General features: G+C 40.5%; 1 protein-coding gene across 1 annotated transcript in view; it reads left to right on the top strand.

Moving 5' to 3' along the window:
* The window catches only part of LOC145977773 (arylsulfatase B-like), a 135,078-nt gene that overhangs the window by 94,142 nt on the left and 20,029 nt on the right, over positions 1-20,907 (top strand). The window contains exon 5 of the mRNA XM_083110090.1: positions 4,096-4,253. Coding sequence (XP_082966216.1) covers positions 4,096-4,253 — 158 coding nt within the window. The remainder of the gene's footprint in view (positions 1-4,095; positions 4,254-20,907) is intronic.

Raw genomic sequence — 20,907 nt, 5'->3', positions numbered from 1 at the left:
TTTCATGAGATTTAGTTGCCTGCAAAAGTTAATCCGTTTATCTCCTTGTTCTATCACGATAAGGAACTCAAAATGTAAAATTTTCCTTATCCTCTGCTTACACATTTTCTCTTTTCTCACAATCTCTATCTCGATCAATTATATCCCTACATCTTAAAAACATGTTCCCTATCTTCTTTAAATATACAACAGTCGCAGCACAAAAAACGAAGTAAAATAAAGGAATTTAATCAATTAAACACTACAAGAATAAATTTACGCTGTGTGTTTGTGTTATAACTCTAAAAGCATCCATAAACTCAAGACACCTTCTTTGGAAAAATGATTGCAATTAAGAAATTATTAGCCCCGTCTAGTTCGCTATAGTTTTAGACGTATGGTGGAGTGCAGGTGGTTGAAGTTAATGGTTAAGAAACAGTTTTTTTTAATTAGAAAAGAAACACTACGAAAACCTATGACCTTACTTAGATTCATTTCATTCTTAACAGGTCAATGCCACAATATTCAAACGCTCCCGTAAGTACGTCAATCTTCACACATACACTCAGAAATGTTTGGAATGCAAAGAATTCTCGTAACAAAACTATTGATTTGTTTAAGTAAAAACTAAGTTACATGAGAATTCTTACATGTGACGCAAGTTAGGTTCCCAAAAAATACTTCCTACACAGTGATTTATATATCACCAATGCCATCTAGTTGCAAATAAATATACTTGGAGAGCATGAAAGAAGTATCACTAGATGCTGCCATCTAGTTGCAAAAAATATACTTGTTGGAAAAAGTTTCATTATCAATGTTTTCTTCATATATCTTCCGGTAGTAATACGATTAGCTGAAGACATATGACAGAGAGCTCTCGAGTTCACGTAGCTAATTGCTAGGGCCCATGATGTTACTGATTAGTTACAAGCACAAACAATAGCCTATCATAACACTGGAAAATATGCAAGTACGGTATCTTCGGTTCAGATATAAATGGACCGAATGTATACTGGGGTATTTTGCAAAAAATTTTAAAATTGACTCATGAGAGACAATTATTTTTTACAGTTAAAAAAGTAATAGATTTCGCTTTAGTTATTTGAAAAAAAGTGAAATTTTAAAAAATTGGATGTCATAGGGGAAATTATATAAATCTTAGAATTTTTATACAATAAAATTGAAATTTAAGCTCTTGCGTAAAACAAATTTTCAGTTTTTTGCACTTGGAAAATCAGCTAAAATCATGATTTTCAGTTAAATTACACTAAGAGAGCTCACTATGAAATTGATAGATTTTTTGGGGGCGGTGATCGCTCGTGCCCCGTTTCTAACTACTTCCTCGCTTCGCTCGCAATCTCTGCTGTTCTTATAGTCCAAGTTTAGAGCCATAGCTATGGGGCGGCGGAGTACACTCTGGGAGCCAAGCAATCTATGAAAAACTATGAAAAAAATGTTAAAGAGAATGCCATGGCGCTCCGTAAAATAATTTGCGCCCTATTAAAACAATTTATTTCTATGAAACTTAATATGAAATATTAATGATGACACTGTAATCCCTGAAGTCATGGATCAATCAAGGGATTCCTATTTGTTTGTCAGGTGTCAAAACATGTATTTCAACTATAATACAATACAATTCACACACTATTTTGCAAAATGGTAAACGTAACCAGTAGGCAAACATTGTCTGTAGTGATGCAAGAGTCTCCCCTTTGAAGGAAATAGAGTCTGTGGGGGAATAAGGGACACATGTTTTAATGTTTTAGCAAGTACAAAACAATGTATTACGAATTTTTACACAAGTCATCAAAGTGTAGATAATATGTAACCATTATTATTTAATTAATTCGATTTTTCTTGCATAACACAACACAATGGTGTTGTTGGATTCTCGTTAGATTCCTTTGTGCGTAAAAATCTTCCATACTGGAAACTGAGAGGGAATCATTATTAAGCATGATTTATAAAGGGTTTCCTTAATCAGTTCTGCAGAGAGGCCCAAAGCTGTTGGTACATATTAATCATCTATTATCATTATCGACCTGTAAATATCAAGTAGATTCAGTCCCTATTAGCCTACTTATGTTAAACTTTATATTGTTTGGCACTTGCCTCTGTGTACCCTGCTATATCTGCCAATGCGACACTATATATTAAATATTAAAAATTTGCCCCCTCTAGGATTGACTTTGCCCCCCTACAAAGAATTCCTGGCTACGGACCTGGTTAGTGTCTTCGGTTGAACATAGGCTTAGAAAAAACTGTGCGAAGGGGCTGCGGAAGAAAACTAAGGGGTGCGCACCCCCTGTCGCCGCCCCTGAAGAGGACAAGCCAGGGAATTTTCCTTCCTACTTTTTTCATACCAGAAAAGCACTGGTGGCATCATTTATGATTTTTGTGTTGACTTCCTTTGAATGGGCAATGAGGAAAAACGTTTTATCAAGCTAACTGAACACAGGATTTGTATCCTCTCTTGATTTTCGTGATCTTTAGTCCAGTAATATAGACGACCAATTATTTTTATTGTGTCATCACTTCTGCTTCTTCATCTTGTGGTTAATATTGCTGCAAGTCTAACGTTAGGATTCTGTCCCCGAGCGTTTGTGAGATTCTTTTAGAAACAACAAGCTAAGAAATGATATGCAAACATTCAGACACTGGTGCGTCTGTAAGCACTAAATTGAGTACACGAGCATATTATTTTGATTGATTGATTGATTTAGTTTATTTTACTTCGCGTTTTGTGCCTCTTTGGCTAATTTGCGAAGATGGGGATGAGTGATGAAATGATGAAATTGATGAATGGACATTCACAAACAACCAAGCCCGAGCGGGATTCGAACCCAGGATGAGCATATGAGCATTGCTTTCAGTTTGTGGGTGGATGGAGCAGGTATATTTTTACTGCGTCCATTTATTTGCAAACTGATCTATATATTCATGTAATAGGGCGCTAATATGTACTTTCACAGAGCAAGCATATAAAACAAGACTGTAGATCCAGAACGGAAATTAACACGACTCGAATGAACTGTCTTCAAGTTTCGAACGGTTAATTAAACGTCCGTTACCAATACGACTGTAGTTCCTTACACGTGTGTAAGTTGTGTCATTTTCTCAAGATATCCATGTCAACGCCCCTTCCACGTAGTACATCCTGATCTGCAGTTTGCAGACTGGAGAGGCTGTGGTGTCTGGACTCTCATCCAGTGTGTTCCTATGCGAGGCTCGTGTTGTGTCTTCGGCATACAGGGTATTTCACTCGCTCCCGACCCCTGATTTTCGCTTATTACAACCGAACTATTCGTCGTAACGTAATGAAATTTGCTACGGACATACCTTGGTGTATGAGAAGAATGGTGACGTCACAGCAAGTGTTGGAAGTGGTCGCCATTAGCATCACTGAATGTCTCCACACGCCTCTCCATGTTACGAAAGGTAGCCACCAACACATCAGGAGTCACAGCGTCAATTTACCCCCGAATGCTGTCTTGCAGTTTCATGATAGTCCGTGGCTTGTTGCAATAGACCTTTTCTTCAGGTGATCTGGGTGGTCCTTTGACACGATCTTCAAACAAGGCTACAATTTCTTGCATGCTGGCGTTCGAAGTGTGGCAACTGCTGAAAATAGCCATTACGTCACAACAATAGGGACAAGAACTCAGATTGAAAGCACACGTCCGTACCATTGGCATTTAATGGCAGAATAGCCCAGACGCACGCGCATGCCCACGCAAGGACTAGAGAGACTGTGGCGCCATCTTCAATGACGTCACCATGCTTCTCACACACCAAGGTGTGTCCGTAGCATATTTAATTACATTATGACCAATAGTTTTATTCTAATAAGCGAAAATCAGGGAAATAAAATAAATAAATAATAATAATAATAAATAAAATAGTGAAACACCATGTACTTTTGTGATTGATTGTCCCTTCATCTATCTCTTCTTATCACCATTCATTCTCATCTACGCAATTAGCCAAAAGTGGTGGAAAGCGAAGTAAAATCAATCAAAACAATCACTGCCGAAACTATTCGTATATTGTGCAGGGGAGGTTGTATCTTTTTTACATTTTTTTAAAAAATAATTCCAACGTTGCTTTCAGCGATGGTATCCGAGCTGGACGATTCCGTAGGCAGAGTGGTGGAGGCGCTCGCCAAGAGGGGAATGCTGGAGGACTCCATCGTCGTTTTCTTGTCAGACAACGGAGCCCCAGTGCATGGGATGTACCAAAACAGCGGTTCCAACGAACCGTTCAGAGGAGTGAGTCTCTTTCGATGACCACACCTTTAAGTACAAATATCAGTAATAATAATTTTTAAAAATATATTAAAAATTAAAAAATTAAGAAATGAAAAAATAAATTACTCTCACACTTAATCTGAATCCCCAAACTACAGAGCATTCCCTGACATTCGCTACGAGACTTGGCGGCAAGCTGCCCGGCATCAGTGCTTGTCTTTCCCGGTGAACGGGTCAGCGACAGTCGCTAGAGTCGGCTATTAAAATTACAGTTTTCATATTGTGTACTAATCTTGACTACAGATTTGTATTACAGGATTCTCTAAATTCCAATTATGATGTAGGCTATTATCCATTAAACGGAATACAAATTTCCAATATCTCATTTTCTAATAACAATAAAGATACCTAAACAAACAATATCTACGTAGAGTTCTCAGCGAGAATTGCAGGTTCGACCAGGTCACGAACCCGGGTATTTGGCATACCGTGTCATTGCTCTACCACGTTCCTTTTTAAGAAAAAGAAATACCCGTAAGCGGTAGAATTCCCCGTTTTCTTTTCCACTTTTTTCTCAATTTTTACATTTCTCGAATTTTCTCAATTTTCAGTTTTTCTCATTAGGACAAACACAAATATCTATGTCTTACCCGGGATTCGAACCCGGAACCCCTGGAGTCGCAACGGGCTGTGCTAACCACTCTTTTTTTTATTGTCTCATTCTGATATACAAGTTATGGAATTACATTGTTTTTACATAAGTGTATTACTGCTATTACAATTTGTATTTCTATCTGGTTAACCTTTACATTTTTGTTTGACCTAAATTAAGTATAAAGCACTAATAAGAAATTTGCATACCATTTCTTCCTTGCTTGGAGAGGAATTTTTTCGTATTGTTCTTGCAAGAAGATACTGAATTGTTTCTGAAAACTGCTCTCGTCATTGTGAAATATGTATATTAAGTATTCTGTTATCAACCATTGTACTGCTCGTTGTTTTGTTGGTGGAAAAAAATTGAAATCAGGAAAAACTATATCTGTATCCGTAAACTTTGTTAATGAGGTGCGGCATATACGACTGAGCATTGTTCGCAATTTGTTCCATGCCGTGGAGGAGTTTCGACACTTCGTTATCCTGTGGGCTAAAGAGTCAGGCACGTTGCATGATATACAGTTAGGAGAGTCGCTGATTCCATATTGGTATGTCCTATCTCTTGTCACTATAACACGATGAACCACTTTGTACCATATTGATTGGGCAGCTTTTGAAAGGTGTTTGGCGGAGACATTTTCCCATATTTGTGGCCAATTATGTGTATTGAAATCCCTGACTATTCGTGGTACGGCGTGCTTGAAACTATTGATTTCTCTATATAACTTTTTAACAGATGGTGTAATTGTCTCATGTCGTAATAACTGGTAGCATACCTGTAAAGCGATGTCCTTATAAAACAAAAAACTTTTGGGGATACTTTGGATATCGATGGGAGCTTCTAATGGAATGTTTCGTACTATCGTCTGTATACATGCTTGGGTCGTTGACTCGTGCAGTGAGAAAGCTGTTTGAAGGCCAGTCTGTACAAACAATGATAATGCCTGTGTGTTCACGTGTATTAGTCCCAACCCACCTGTCTTCTCTGATAACGTGACCTCATTTATTGCCACCCGGAAAATTGTATCGTGCCACAAAAAGCAGCCAACAGCTTTGTTAACCTTGGCAAAGTGCTGTTGTTTGAAAGGCAGGATTTTTGCTACATACCAAAGTTTAGAGAGAGCAAAAACGTTAATAAATCTGACTCGTGCTTTTAAACTCAGAGAGCGCATCTTGTTCACTCTGAGGACGTAGATTGCCCTCTCGCACGTAAGTTTACTATTGGCTTCGATCGTTTCATCGATATTTGCATAGAAGTTTATACCAAAAACTTTTATTTTCTTGTCTACAGGGATCTCCGTATATTTTGTGAAAGGATTCTCCTTGCCAAGGGGCATCAGGAATGACTTTCGATTGTTTAGTTTTGCTCCTGATGTGAGCTCGAAAGTATGTATTTTGCTTTTAACACTGTACAGAACTCTTTCATCCTTGAGAAAAATCGTGCCGTCGTCCATGAAACTGCCAACTTGTATTGTGGTGGAAGCCATAGAAATACCCTGTAAATGATGCTGGATACTAAACAAAAAGGGGCTATTGTGAGGACGTACAATGTGCTACTCAAGGGACTACCTTGTAGTACACCCCGTCGCATTTTAAAACTTGTTGTCAAGAAACCATTTATTTTGAGTTTTAGCAGCATATGATTATATAATGTTTTTATCCAATTCATAAAAGTGTCTCCGAAGCCATATGCTTCTAAGACTTTGTACAGATATTCGTGACTCACTCTGTCATAAGCTTGGGAAAAGTCTAAAAATAGAATTGCCTCTGATGCATTCTTATTTTGTTTGGTAATAATTACGTCTCTTATCATTTGCAGCAAGTGATGTATACTTTGAGACGTATTACAAGCGAACTGTAAATTGCCAATAAGTTTAACCATATATTTTTTTAGACGCTGATTTATGCACCTACTTATAAGTTTGATATCACTACTCAATATGGAAATTGGCCTAAAATCTGTAACGAATTTTGGATTTGCCTTTTTTGGAACTAACACTATAACTCCCGTGCTACTGGTCTTCCCTATTGTCCCTGTTGTCAACACTCGTTGACCCATTCCGTTAATTCGTCTCCTATTAGATCCCAGAAACATTGATAGAATTCTGATGGTAGTCCATCTTCGGCTGTAGTTTTATTCCTAGGAGCTTTGAATACTGCATCATGAACCTCCTTTTTACTAAACGGTTGTGTGAGCTCAGTTCTTTCATTTTCCGTCAGTGATCCAGGGAGGTAGTTCAAAAAATTACATTGCGTTTCTGTGGGATTAAAGGCTTGACCAAGAAGATTTTTATAGTATTGCAAAATCATGTCGTGTATGCTATGAGGGCTGGTGACAACTTCACCGGAATCTAAAGTTAATTTATGAATAACGTGACTCCTGGCGTGTTTATGTTCTTGAAGAATGTGACTTAGTATAGCTTGCTCGTCAGGGTCAATAGGAAGAATCTTGCTCTTTATTATTGTTGCAGATTTTCGTTTCCTATGTATAGCAAGTAATTGCGCTTTTATTTCATTTGCATAGGGACGATCGAAATTACCTTGCAGTGCTAAACGATGGAGATCATTCAAGACTGCATACAAAAAATTATATTTGTTTCTTTGATCTCTACTAACCTCTGCACTGAAGAATTTACTGACCTGGCGAAATTTAGACTTAACTCGAGTTTCCCACCACTCGATTAGTGTCATTTGAACTGGCCGAAAGGCCTTGAGTTCGTTCCACGTTTCCCTGATTAGCTGGACATAACTACCATTGCGTAATAATGTGCTATTTAAAAGCCAGTATCCGCTACCTTGACGGGGTTTAACCAAATCTAATTTTTTTTTGAGAATTGGGATACTATGGTCACTAAAGCATACTGGAAAATTTTTAACACTAATTATATATTCCTGAAATCTTGGTGCGACATAAAACCTATCGATCCTTGACGCACTATTGGAGGTGATATGTATGTAACCTTGACTGTCGCCGTTGGCGTGTATCCAAGCGTCACGCAGTTGTAACCCCTGAGTTAATTCATAGAGCGCACGTAAGAAGTTGTATCCTGGATTTTGATCTTGTGAACGAATTACGCAGTTAAAATCTCCCACTAGTATAGTGTCTAGTGTGTGGGATGTCACCTCGGGCCCTACAACTGTTGAAAAAAAAATCTTCTCTTTCCCGTCTGTTTTGGCTTCCTGACGGAGCATACACATTACAGAGAAACACTGAGCCTAATTTGGCACTTATTTGTCTGCCCGTGGGATGGGGAACTACATTACGTAAATCCAAGTGTCGTCTACATGCTATGGCAGTCCCTTGTGCAAAGGGAGTGAAATTGTTGTATACTTTAAACATGCTCAGTACAGAAAAATCGTCTATGGCGACCTCTTGTAAGAGGGCCACATCAATAGACGATTTAATGAGAAAGTCATTGAGAGCAATTATTTTGGTCTTACTTTGCATTTGATTCAAATTTATAGATGCCAAGGTAAATGTTTCCATGATTATAACTGTCCACAAAAGAAAACTAAACTTACTTACATTCTTCAACATTACTGATCTCTAATTTCTGCCTATAATGCATTAACTATGCTTTCCACTAAATACATCTGGGGTAAGTTTGTTACTCGTCGAAGGTTTCTCTTTAGTTACATTTGCTGAATTACTGGTTAAACTAACCTTTGAAACATCTTGTTTTGGGGTGCCAGGTTCTACTCTAAATTCGTTATGAACTATTGTGGAACTTACGCATGCATTATTTTTCTTCTTCTTTCTACGTAGCACCATGGACTCTTCCGCCACTGACCGTAACCTTGATACAGATCTTGACCTTGATTTCCTAGGAGAGGTAACTACGGGGAATTCGGCCTCCGCGAACAAAGCACTTGGGGGTGGGGGCGGGGGTATGTGATGCATCTCCTCTGCAGTGGTCAATGTTGGCTGCTCCATCTCTTCCCTTCCTGTTGGTGCATTCTTCTCACTACCTTCGTGTCTGGTACCTGTCTCCTCGTCGGTGAGTCTGGGGCTATCCGTGTTCCCTCCATTGTTATCTCGTGACGCAGGGACTTCTGCAACTGATGGAGCTGAATCTCTAGGTTTAGTCCGTACGGGTAGCACAGTTGGTTCATATACCATCGGTACATTGTCAGCGGGTATATTAACCGGGCCCCTGCGGGGCTGGTTGACAGTGGAACGACGCTTAGGACACTCAGCCACTACATGACCCTCTCCGGAGCACGCGAGGCAGGTACGAACCTCCCAGGGTATGTTACCCAATAGGAGTCTCCATTCATGATTACATATGAGGGTATGGGTTTACGTAGTATCATTTTAATCAATACACATCCAGTTCGAGTAGGGTAAATGTGGTCTGCAGAGTATGTCTCGTCTTCAATTTTTAACACTTCCCCATAAGACCTCATGACACGACTTATCACTTCTGCACTTAATTCAATTGGGACTACATGGATTCTGACAATTACATGTCGCTGGTGGGCCCATTCTACTTCAACTTTATGATCACCATCTACGTCACTATAAATTACCTCAGCACCAAAATCATTTAGTAACCGTTCTCCTACCACTTTTGTCGCAAATTTCACGTACAAAAACTTACGAAAGTAATCTATTTCAAAACTGAGCACTTGGTTCGTAGGCACTTGGTAGACATCATGAAACCATCGATGAAAATCCAATGACGTAGGTCGCGTTTTGACATCAATGAAAACAAATTTCAAGGTGTTTTCTCTTTGTGTATTCATCGTGATCTATTTCATCGTATCTTCACTGACGCACGGTAATTGTAGTCAAGACCTCGCTTGCACTTCAAAGGAAAAAAAGAATTAACACAACACTAGCAAACCGTATACGGCCCTAGCTAACTCGGACAGTTCGATCGCTAAGCCTTCTCACGCGACGAGCGAGCTCGCTACGAACTGATACCTGCACGAGCTGCAGGCAGACTGCCACTCCGCCACGGAGGTCGAAACCCACTGAGCTACCGAGCCGGCCTGGCCTCGCCTGATTTCTCGCTATCGCTGTTTTACCTTCGTGGAATCGTCTCTGCCAGTGCTACCGCAACGGGATCTGTTGTCTTTGAAACACAGTAGACTTCGGTGTTGCCTGGTTCCTCCCGCGTAGAGATATAAATTCCTTAAATAAGTCCACCTGAATTTTTTAGCTGAAAAATCTAGGTAGTACATCTCCTGTGTGTGCCTAATTTAAAGAAAACAATTTCTAGAACTGAAACAAAACTAAACCAATAACTCGTAATCTTTAATTCTAGTTTGCAATTAGAGTCAAGATTAAAATAATAACAAATAATAAAATAAAATATTAACCCATGGCTCTACAGTCTACTGCCAGTCTCCTTCCCACAATCCTACCTAGAGGTGAAGAGATCTTCAACAGGTGATGAAGTGACATGGGGTCAGCACGTCAAAACCTCAGTCATTATAGGAGATTTCCCAGACCGGGTTAACGCTACTCACTCGCAGCTCCGCAATTTCCTCACTCTAGTGGGTTGCTACCGGTCCTATACACAGGCCTCGAACCCAGAGACTGAACCCAGGCGGACTCGAACCCATGCCGTTCCGCAGTCGGTGACCAAAGCACAGGACTTACACCGCGCGACCACGGAGGAGGACTTAAAACTAAGTGTGTAACCGACCTGTTCTGGATACTAGAAATTACCTTTGCAACATCACTTACGTCTAAGCCCAAATACAGTTTGCGAATAGTTGAACGGGGGAACTGCAATTCAGAGATCACCGACGCCCTGGTTTCATTTAAAGGCATTAATATATGGGAAATCGCTCATTATATATTATGCAAACTATTAAAGAAAACTTCTAAACTAGAATTTAAGTATATTATTTTAAAAACTTAAAGACTGGTTCATGTACGCCACTGATCGTTCTCCATCGCACCCTTGGACGATCTGGTTAAGGAGAAAAAATGGGCGCGGGACTGTTTAAAAATATGGGCCAGGGAGATTAATTTCACGGTTGGTGGTAAAATATTGCTTCTTCCTTTTTTGTTTCTGTACCGCGCTTGGCAGTGACAGTGTTGCCACGTGGAAGGAAATTTTCCTTGCTGAGGAAAACCTAGGTTCAATTTTCGCTGCAAAGGGAAATTTTATGGAAAATATCGAAATTGACCGAAAATTTCAAGGTGTCAGGCTTCTGTTTTTGTTTTGCTTGCATTGGTGTTTCATTTGTATTATATCTAATTCTTCTAGAAGCCTATACGATAAATTCAATTCCCCGGGTGAGTGATCTAAGGGGAACTTTACCTTCACATTTACCTACACAATAAATAATTTAATTGTATTGCGGTATACCAGGCCAAATTTTCAGGACACGCCACTGATATATGTTCCTAGTTTGCATTTTTTTTGTTTAAAAGTTAGTCACTTAGCAGGATTTAAAGTTGTTGTTTTTCTCTTAACGAGTAAGCTTAAGGGAGACTTGGGCAATCGCAGGGGAGATTCCTCCATGTAGGAAGTTAGGAACGTCCTACAGTTCATTTTTATTTACTTCCAGTTCTCTACTTTTTAGGATTTTAATGCGTGTTATAAAATTATGAGCGCAATGTACGTACAAATGTGTAGGTTAGCTACTGTCAAGAGCCGACTGCTGTCAGTCTCTCCAGTAGCAGTCCAAAGACGATGGACACGGGCTTTTCTGCAGTCGGCAGTCATCCTACAGACAGATGGGTGAGGGGGTGGAAGGGACAGTGCAAGGGAGTGGGGATAGGTTACGAAGATCGGCGGTCACCCCTCTCCTCAAAAGCAAAAAGCTTAATTCGTTGAGTGCCAAAACATAAATTCCGTCAAGTAAAAAACATAAAACTATCAATTCAAATAATTGAAACACAGTTTACAAAAGATCCTAAAAGACACCCGATCAGCATTTGGCATCATCTTTCAGTTTCTTCTTCAACACACTACAAACGCATTGTAAATTCTTGATTAGGATTTCCGACTCCTAAGCAATAACTTGAGAAGATCAATTATTAAGGCCTGTAAGTAATATTAAGAAAAAATATATTTAAATAATATTGCACGGTTGTAAAAATGTACCACTGCTATGCAATTCCCAAGTCTGAAAAATGACATCTACATAGAATTCCTTCTAGAGCAACGGTTCTTAAACGTTTTTCTCATTGTACCCTTTAGTCGTAACTAAACGTCTAAATGTACTCTCCCTCTCTCCCATAGGTTTTCTCCGAATACTGGGTTTTGGGGAAATTTTTTGGCTGCCTGATTGGTGGGGAGTTTTTGATATGTTGGAAGCGTCTATCTCCAATAGAGCAAAATCGCATTCGGGCATTGGTAAACAAATAAACGTTAGAATTCTTTGTTTATTATTTTATTGGATGTTCCTACGTTTACAATATTTATGCTCAGTTACAAAAATTAAAATGTGAAACATGTATGCTAAAAAATATATAAAAATAATTTTCGTATATTTTTTTCCAGAGTTATTGAGATAAATTAAGAACAAAAATAAGTTTGTCAACGAACTGTCAATCACAATTTTGGAGTTTTGTTGTAAATCCTCAGAGTTTCTAGTGAGAAGGATGTACTGACACAGTTTCTTGATGTCTGTCTGTGTACTTGAAACTTTCAAGCGGATATTCGTCTCCAAATGTAATCTATTTCAGTATTCTTCCCAGTCGTACTAGTGACGTTTTTTACACTTAAACAGATGTTTGTGGGTTTTTGAGTTGAAATATGAAATGCGTAGACTTTGAACGACTATTTTATTTCAAAACATATGAAACAAAGTTCAAAAGACAGCCTTATTTTCCAGTTGAGCGTTAAAGCTATGAAGTCTGAAACAATGAAGTCTGCTCTACACACCTGCAGCAAAATATGTTGCCATGTGGTTATTCTCGACATATTTCTTCCGATCTGATCGCTTACCTCCTTCAAGTCGTTCATGTACCCCTGGGAGTACGCGTACCACAGTTTGAAAACCACTATTCTACAGCATTCACGTGAATCTTCTTGTGATTTGCTTTCGCTGTTGTCTAGGTATTCGCAATAGTGTTGTGGTGTTGGTAAAACTGAATAGCAGCAAAAGCTTTGACATTTCCTTCCATAAGTAGATGTATCTTTTCGTCGAACACACATCCTCATATATATAGGATTATAAATATTTTCCGTGGGAGCAACATTCGCAGATCCAGCACTGCTGCTTTGATTGAATGATTCATTTGATTTATTTTACTCCGTTTTTCTGCCACTTGTGGCTAATCGCGAATGTGAGAATGAAATGTGATAAGATGAAATGGATGAAGGGTGAATCACAAGCATATGGACGACGCAACACGAACCCTATAGAGCTCTTCGAGTCCATACGCCAGAGGCTAGTCTGCCAAATGCAGTCCAGGGTGTATGTACATACGTGCTACTACTACGTGGAAGGCAGTGGCGGCTCGTGGTCTGACTTTATGGGTGTGCACTTCAGTTCAGACTCGTGTCCAGAAGAAGTGTTATCAACCCTCCCATATACTCGCACCCGTTTTTGCGTACATAATGATGCTAAATGTATTGGAAACACAAGTTATGGCCACCTTTTACTGAAAATGAGGCTATGAGAGAGTTTTATTTCATGAAAAATATAAAAAATATTAATATTATATAAATTGGAAATACTTCGGTGAATTTTCTCGCGATCACGAGAAGAGCGATGTTATTGGGTATAGATAACATGACAAAATCACTATAAACATAGAAATACCGATCTACAATATTCAATATTATTGTCGATTTTCAAAATATTTAGTAAAAATTTTCTCCTTCGCTCCACTGACAATAATGAACAAGAATGCATCATTTGCATGCATGAAACAAGCAGGGCAAGGCGATTATCCGGGGCGCCGACCTCGTAGGGCCGCCAAACCGAGGATCTTCCTTGATTAGAGGCAAATCCTAACCGTGGCTATTTGTTTCTTTGTTTGAATTTATGTTTTAGCTCCACTTTATGCACAGAAAAGCAAATATAGACGACCTACAGTTTAAACTGGGATCCGAACCACTATGTGCCCCCACCGTGTCCGTGGCTATTTGTTTTAAAAAGGGTTGGATTTATTGTTGACAAGAATTAATTGAAGTTACTGCTGAATAACTTAATACGTATATTGCAAAATCATGTAGGAATTTAAGTTAAGAAAATGTTATTGTTTTGATGTCATGATGTAGGTATTAATTAAACACGTGCCTACAATGAACGTGTTCAACAGTATTAAAGTATTTTTAAAATATGGATATTATTTGTCGTCATTAAAACCGTATATATTGTAGCGTGACGTCGGGTAAGGTACGGGATCGAGTCACGCCGGGACGTAGCTCAGATAAATACGATAGGTCTTAAGTTTGACTTGGCTAACCACCTCTACCCTTAAGGAGGCTGATGAAGGATTGTTGGGAGCCTGTGTTGTTGAACGCTACTCACCCCTTGCTGTAGGTCTGGCCCTCGGTTTCTGGCGTCGGTGACGGTGACAGGTGCCCGCTGGAGAGATCGAAGATGACGATAAGAGACGGCAGGCAATTCGGCGACTTGTTTTATTCTTGCAGATTCTTCGGCTGGCTTAATCCGGACTGCTTATGGACTTCTCGCTTGTTGCCGCCTCGTAGTGTCGTGATCTCTCAGCAGGCCGTCGTCCTCTTCTCGTCGATCAGTTTGGTGGTGATATTCGAGCGAAGTGAGAGATCGATTTACTGTCTCCAGCGGTTTTATACATTGGATTTGAGTCATAGGTTGGTGGACTTTGCACCTCCACTGTGCACCTGGGGTATCCCTGGATGCAGATGGAAATTTACAGTGGAGGTGCACTCACCGATGGCGAGGGCCGTTGCCTTGCTGACTGTGCAGAGCCGAGTGGAAAATTCTTGTTGCTCGGCTCTGCATCCGGTGGAATGTGGGGTGAATGAGCGTTCAACTTGCGAGCTTCAGAGCGATGTTTGAGGCAAATTAATGTTTCGACTTTTATGCTCCCAATTCCTTCATCATTCCCCTGGCAAAGATGTATCCACTGTGAGTGGTTACAAAGCAGAGTAGAGATGGTTATGGAGAGTATATTTTGAAATAAAATAATAATTGAAAGTACATTGAGTAAAGAAAAATAAAAACCCTGTATATAATAATGTGGAGAAAAAAAAGTTGGAGCTGTCGGTATAGCTGTACTGCACGGGTCTGGCCGCATGTTCAGCTGGAATGCTGACCACTGGTGGTATGCTGAGCTGCAGGCTGCCTGTGGTCTGCTGGCTACATGTTTATGTGCTTGCTGCAGGATGGCGGCATGGTGTCTGGCCGGCTGCATGATGACTGCATGGTGTGCTGCAATAAGATATCTGCTGGCTGGCCGGCTGCATGATGTCTGCTGCAATAGGAAGGCTCCTGGCTGGCTGGCTGCATGATGTCTGCATCATGATGTCTGCTGCAATAGGAGGTCTGGCTGGCTGGCTACATGATGTCTGCAATAGAATATGTGCTGGCGGGCTAGCTGTATGATGTCTGCTGCAATAGGAAGGCTCCTGGCTGGCTGGCTGCATGATGTCTGCATGGTGTCTGGCTGGCTGCATGATGTCTGCTGGCTGGCTGGCTGCATGATGTCTGCATGATGAGCCGCATGAGGACTGCATGATGTCTGCAATAAGATGTCAGCTGGTTGGCTGGCTGCATGGTGTCTGCATGATGTCCACTGGCCGACTAGCGGGCTGCATGATGAGCTGAAATAAGATATCTGCTGGCTGGCTGGCTGCATGATGTCTGCAATAGATGGCCGCTGGTTGGCTGTCTGCATGATGTCTGCAATAGATGGCTGCTGGCTGGCTACAATAGGATGCCTGCTGGCTGGCTGGCTGCATGATGTCTGCAATAAGATGTCAGCTGGTTGGCTGGCTGCATGGTGTCTGCATGATGTCCACTGGCCGACTGGCGGGCTGCATGATGAGCTGAAATAAGATATCTGCTGGCTGCATGATGTCTGCAATAGATGGCCGCTGGTTGGCTGGCTGCACGGTGTCTGCTGCAATAGGAAGGCTCCTGGCTGGCTGGCTGCATGATGTCTGCAATATATGGCTGCTGGCTGGCTGGCTGCTTGTACAGCTGCTCCAGGATGACTGCTGCGCCATGATGATTCCTCGCTGACCGACTGCTGGGTGACTGGCTGTATGCGGAACTGCCGAAGAGATGCTTGACAACGCCGTGAGTGTAGTATGGCCAGATGGTGACATTGTGCAAGGGGGAGCCGACAAGCGTAGGGAAGGGGAAGTTATAATAAAAGGTGTTCGCCTAAGTGCGGAAGAGTAAAGGTTGGAGTCGAAGGTGACATAAGGGAAATGACAGGGGTGGGTAGACAGTAGCCATCATCGAAGGTGATACGTGTGGGAAGAGGAGGAGCTAAGCGAGTGGGAGTTGTAAGTTGACGAAGAGTGGGAGGGGGTGGTGGGGAATGTGCGGGACGTTGAGATATAGCAGCTACGGAAATAGGAGGACTAATAATAGGGACGGAACATGTCTTAGGAGGAGATGGGGTTCGCCGGTGACAACATGAACAGCAAGAAGTGTGACGTTTTAGACGTAAGTACATGTATGTAATGCAAATACAAAGAAGCAAGAGAGCTATGAAAATTAAGAAGAGATAGGAGGTTGTATGTGCAGGAGATTTTACAAGGTCATGAGGGGTAAGTGCACGAGCCTTAGAAGTAAAACATAAGAAAAGGGGAATGTGGAGAAGTTTAAATTGGTATATGACACCTAGAGTGAGACATGTGAGCCAGACAAAAATTATAATGATAGGAAAATCCGCGTGTCTGTAAAGAGGAGTTATAGGAGGGATGTCAAGAACTTTATATTGGGAAAGGTTAAGGTGAGGGATATGAAATGTCCATTGTTTATGATAAAGAGCCGTTGCATTCACAAGGGGGGAAATTTTGTAATGGGTGTCGAGTAGAAAATTGGGATTGTTGGTCCATGCAGCAGGAAGGATATGAATTGTTCGGTGGATTGTTGAATGATCGAAACCACAAGGAAAGATAGCATGAATTTTGATATCGGGGGTGATAAGTACATCTGTACGGCAAGCCACGTGTAACAATACTGCACCGGGTTCGTGAAAACTGGTAAGATTATAATGTAAAGTGGAGCCATTAGCATAAAAAAAGGTGATGGTAGGAGGAGGATTAATTATTGCATAAACATTCAAATCTAATTTGACCACATCGGTGAGGTGGGATTCGTGACATGTGTAGGTACACACATTCATCGTATCAGCCACGGTTGTTGCTTGAATCAATTTGGAAAAACAGAAATTGAGCCCATCGTGTCTTCCTGTGTGAGAAGGCAGAAGGCACAATTTCTGTGTATGGACCTGACAATTTTCAAGGTCTGTACCACTAATAGTGACAACATTATGAGAATCATCGATGGCGATATACGATGGATTATGCGACACTACGCATGTTAAATTTTGATACGAAAAGGGGACAGGGATTGCTAAATAAAGTTTATATTTCTTCTGAGTGGAAGTGATAGGCACCTTCAACTCAATATTGACAGCATCAGCAGAAATTCTGCATTGGGACAGTGGTATCTGATAATACATGTCAATAAGGGTGAGAGGATTCGCTATATCAAATCCAGTAGGAAGAATATTTTTTTGAATCTTTTTCAAGTCTCGGTGCAGTGTCGTTTTAGATACAACATGTTCAGAGAGAAAATGATGTTTACAATTGGTAATGGTATTCTCATATTCAAAAAGGGTGAACATTTGGCTAAGCTGTAAGGTTAGGGTCATAAATTCGATGAGATATGCCTGTGCTTGATGTGCATCTTTGGTTCACGTACTCAACCAGTAGTCAGTTGAGAGACTACGTTCCTGATTGGCCGTTCTTACTTTCTACTTCTTTATTATTATTACTTTGTGGAATATTAAAAGTTTATTTTAGTCTTCGAACTTACTTTGAAAGTTAATTCCCGACTCTTTATGTGTACAGTGTTGAGGAAGAGGGAACAGGAAGAAGAGGATACTACGTGAATCAAAATGGCGGAACTTCCGTTTTTACATGTGCTCGTTCTTGTGTGCGGCTTGGTGAAAAAATCGCGTTGCGAAAACAAAAATTGCGAAAATACAAGTATTATATTGACATGTGGGTGCGAAAAGAATATTTATAAGGTGTGAATGGACTGTGTAACGGTGAAAAATGGAAAAATTGAATATTTAAGTGACAGACTCGTCCGAGTCAAGGTGCCTTGTTTTCAAACGGTGAATCGTGATAGCATCGGTTTTCAGTTTGCCACGACCATCGGTGTATTCCACCAAATAGGAATTGGCGTCGTTTTGGGAAATTATTTTCCCTTGAAATTTGTAGGAGGAGGAAAATGCCTTGGGTACGTGGGGATGAGGGGTAGTGTCCAAAATATACACTAATTGTCCAGGGGAGTAGTTTGTTTGTTGTGTCTTTTTGTCGGCACATTGTTTTTGCTGTTCAAATCGCTTTGCTAAATGTTTGTGTGCTAGTTCTCGAGCGGCTTGGAGTTGTTCTATTCTCTGTTCATTAGAGTGGATAGTAGTGTTTGGATTAGTAGGGAGAACAGCATCTGCAATTAATCTAGGGTGTTGTCCGAATAGCAAAAAATAGGGGGAGTTGTTCATGCCAAGATGTGTACTTACATTGTGGGCATGGGTCGCGCTAGCCAAAAGTTCATGCCATTTACTTTGTTTTTGTACCACATAAGTTTTCATGATGGATTTCAAGTAGTGAAAAGATGATTCGACTACACCATTTCTGAAGTGGGCAGCAGTATCAACAAATTTTAATGTGACACCAGTAATTTTGGATAATTCCTGTATTAATTTGCTACAGTTCGGGGAGCTCCTGTCAAGCATAATCGTCTCTGGAAGACCAAAAATGAGAAAAACATGTGAGACAAGGGCGTTAGCTATTGAGTTGGCATCATGGTTGGGGAGGGTTGTAGTTATGGCAAATCTGGTACAATTGTCAACAACGGATAGAAAATATTTGTGTCCTGTGTCAGAGGTTGAAGTCAGTGGTCCACACACGTCAATATGTATTTGGCTAAAGGGATGACTAGCGGGTGGGCTCATTTGCAGTGTATGTTGTACGGCTCCGTGAGCCGTTTTTGCTACTTGACATTCAGTGCATTTGCGTACTGCAGCGTACACATATTTCTTTAGATTAGGCCAATAGTAGCGTAAAGAGAGATGGGAGTATGTTTTAGCAGCACCTTGATGTGCGGCCATCATTTTGTTACAGTGAATTAATTGAAACACTTCTTTTCTTAGTTTTTGGGGAATACATAACTGTCTTCTATAGCCTGGTGAAAATTTAGTGTTCCTATAAAGGATTCCGTTGTCAAGAACAAATGAGTAGGCTGTTTTCTCTAATTTGTGATCAGCATCTGGGTGGTTTTCATGAATTTTGATTAATGCTTGTAAGTATGGGTCCTCTCTTTGTGCCGTACCTATGTCAAAGTCATCGGATTGTAACATGAAGACTTGATTTAGTATGTCCTCCTCGTCTGTGTCAAGGGAAGTGTCTTGTGCTGTGTTGTTGGGCAAGGAAGGGGCTGGGTCTACAGGATGCCTCGATAATGCATCAGCAATACCATTCTGTGATGATGGGATATGGTGGATTTGGAAGTCGAACTCTTGGAAGAAGAGTGATCTTCGAGCAAGGACCCCGGACAACTGTTTTGTTGTTCTAAGGTAAGACAATGCATGGTTATCTGTGAAAACTATAAAAGGTGTGTTGATTAAGAAGAATTTGAATGATTTTAGGACATAAAAGGCAGCTGCAATTTCAAGAGAAAAGACATCTGCTTTTTTCTCAGTGTCTGTAAGGTGTCTGCTGCAGAAGGCTATCGGATGCAGTATTCCATCAGTATCCTTCTGCATAAGACAACCACCCATACCCTGGTATGACGCGTCGATGTATACGCATGAAGTCTGCTTTGGGTCATAAGGTCTAAGAATGGGTGCGGAAATAATTTTGTCTTTTAATGCCTCAAAGCTTTTCTGATGCTCTTCATGCCAATGAAAGTTTACTTTCTTTTTGAGTAATTTGAACAAACATTCTGCGGGTTCCGCAAACCCTTGTACATAGCGTCTGATGAAATTGCATATGCCTAGGAAGGATTTCAAATTCTTCTTAGATTTAGGTGGAGGGAATTCTTTGATTGCACGCAGGATGTGATCAGAAATTTTAAATCCCTTTTGCGACACAAGATGGCCTAAGACTGGAATTTCTTCAAAGCAAAATTTACATTTATTTGGCCCTAGTTTCAAATTGGCTGCACGTAATTTAGCAAAGACTTTATGTAAAACTTGTAGCATTGCGTCAACTGAGTTTGTGTAGCAAATTATGTCATCCGTATATGCGGATATCTCGGAACTATCTATGCCAGATAGAGCCATAGACATTACATTGTTCATGACCTGACTACTTGTCTTCAATCCCATTGGTAATACTTCATACTCGTAATTTCCACAATTACTAATTGCAAACGAGGTCATTTTCTTCGACCTTTCTGTTAATTTTACCTGAAAAAATGCCGATTTAAGGTCAAGGGTTGTGTAATATTTCTTACCTGCCATGTCTGCTAAAATGTTATCAATGTTACGTGTGGGGAGAGAAGAGTGCTGAATAATTTTATTCAGCGCCCGAAGGTCAGACACCACGCGGAACGAATTGTCTCGCTTGCGCACTAAGAGAACTGGGTGTCGGAATGGACTACCTTCTGACCTGCGAATGATGCCATCTTGTAAGAGCTTGTTAAGCTCAATTTTCATTTGCTCTCGAAGATTCAAAGGAATGGGGTATTGTCTCATATAGGGAGGTTGATTGTCGCCAATGTCAATGTCGTACTCATAAATTGGGGTTGTGGTGAGTTTATCGCCTTTCCAGGCTAAAACATCAGCATAATCAAATACTAATTGTATGATTTTCTGTTTGTCTGCCTCTGATAAGTCAGGGTTAATACTGATGCAAGGTGGGTCAAATTT

The sequence above is a fragment of the Lepisma saccharinum genome, chromosome 1, assembly GCF_977018435.1.
Source record: "Lepisma saccharinum chromosome 1, izLepSacc3.1, whole genome shotgun sequence".
Taxonomy (NCBI): domain Eukaryota; kingdom Metazoa; phylum Arthropoda; class Insecta; order Zygentoma; family Lepismatidae; genus Lepisma; species Lepisma saccharinum.
The sequence above is the reverse complement of the archived record's forward strand: the minus strand, read 5'-3'. Positions and strand labels throughout refer to the sequence as shown.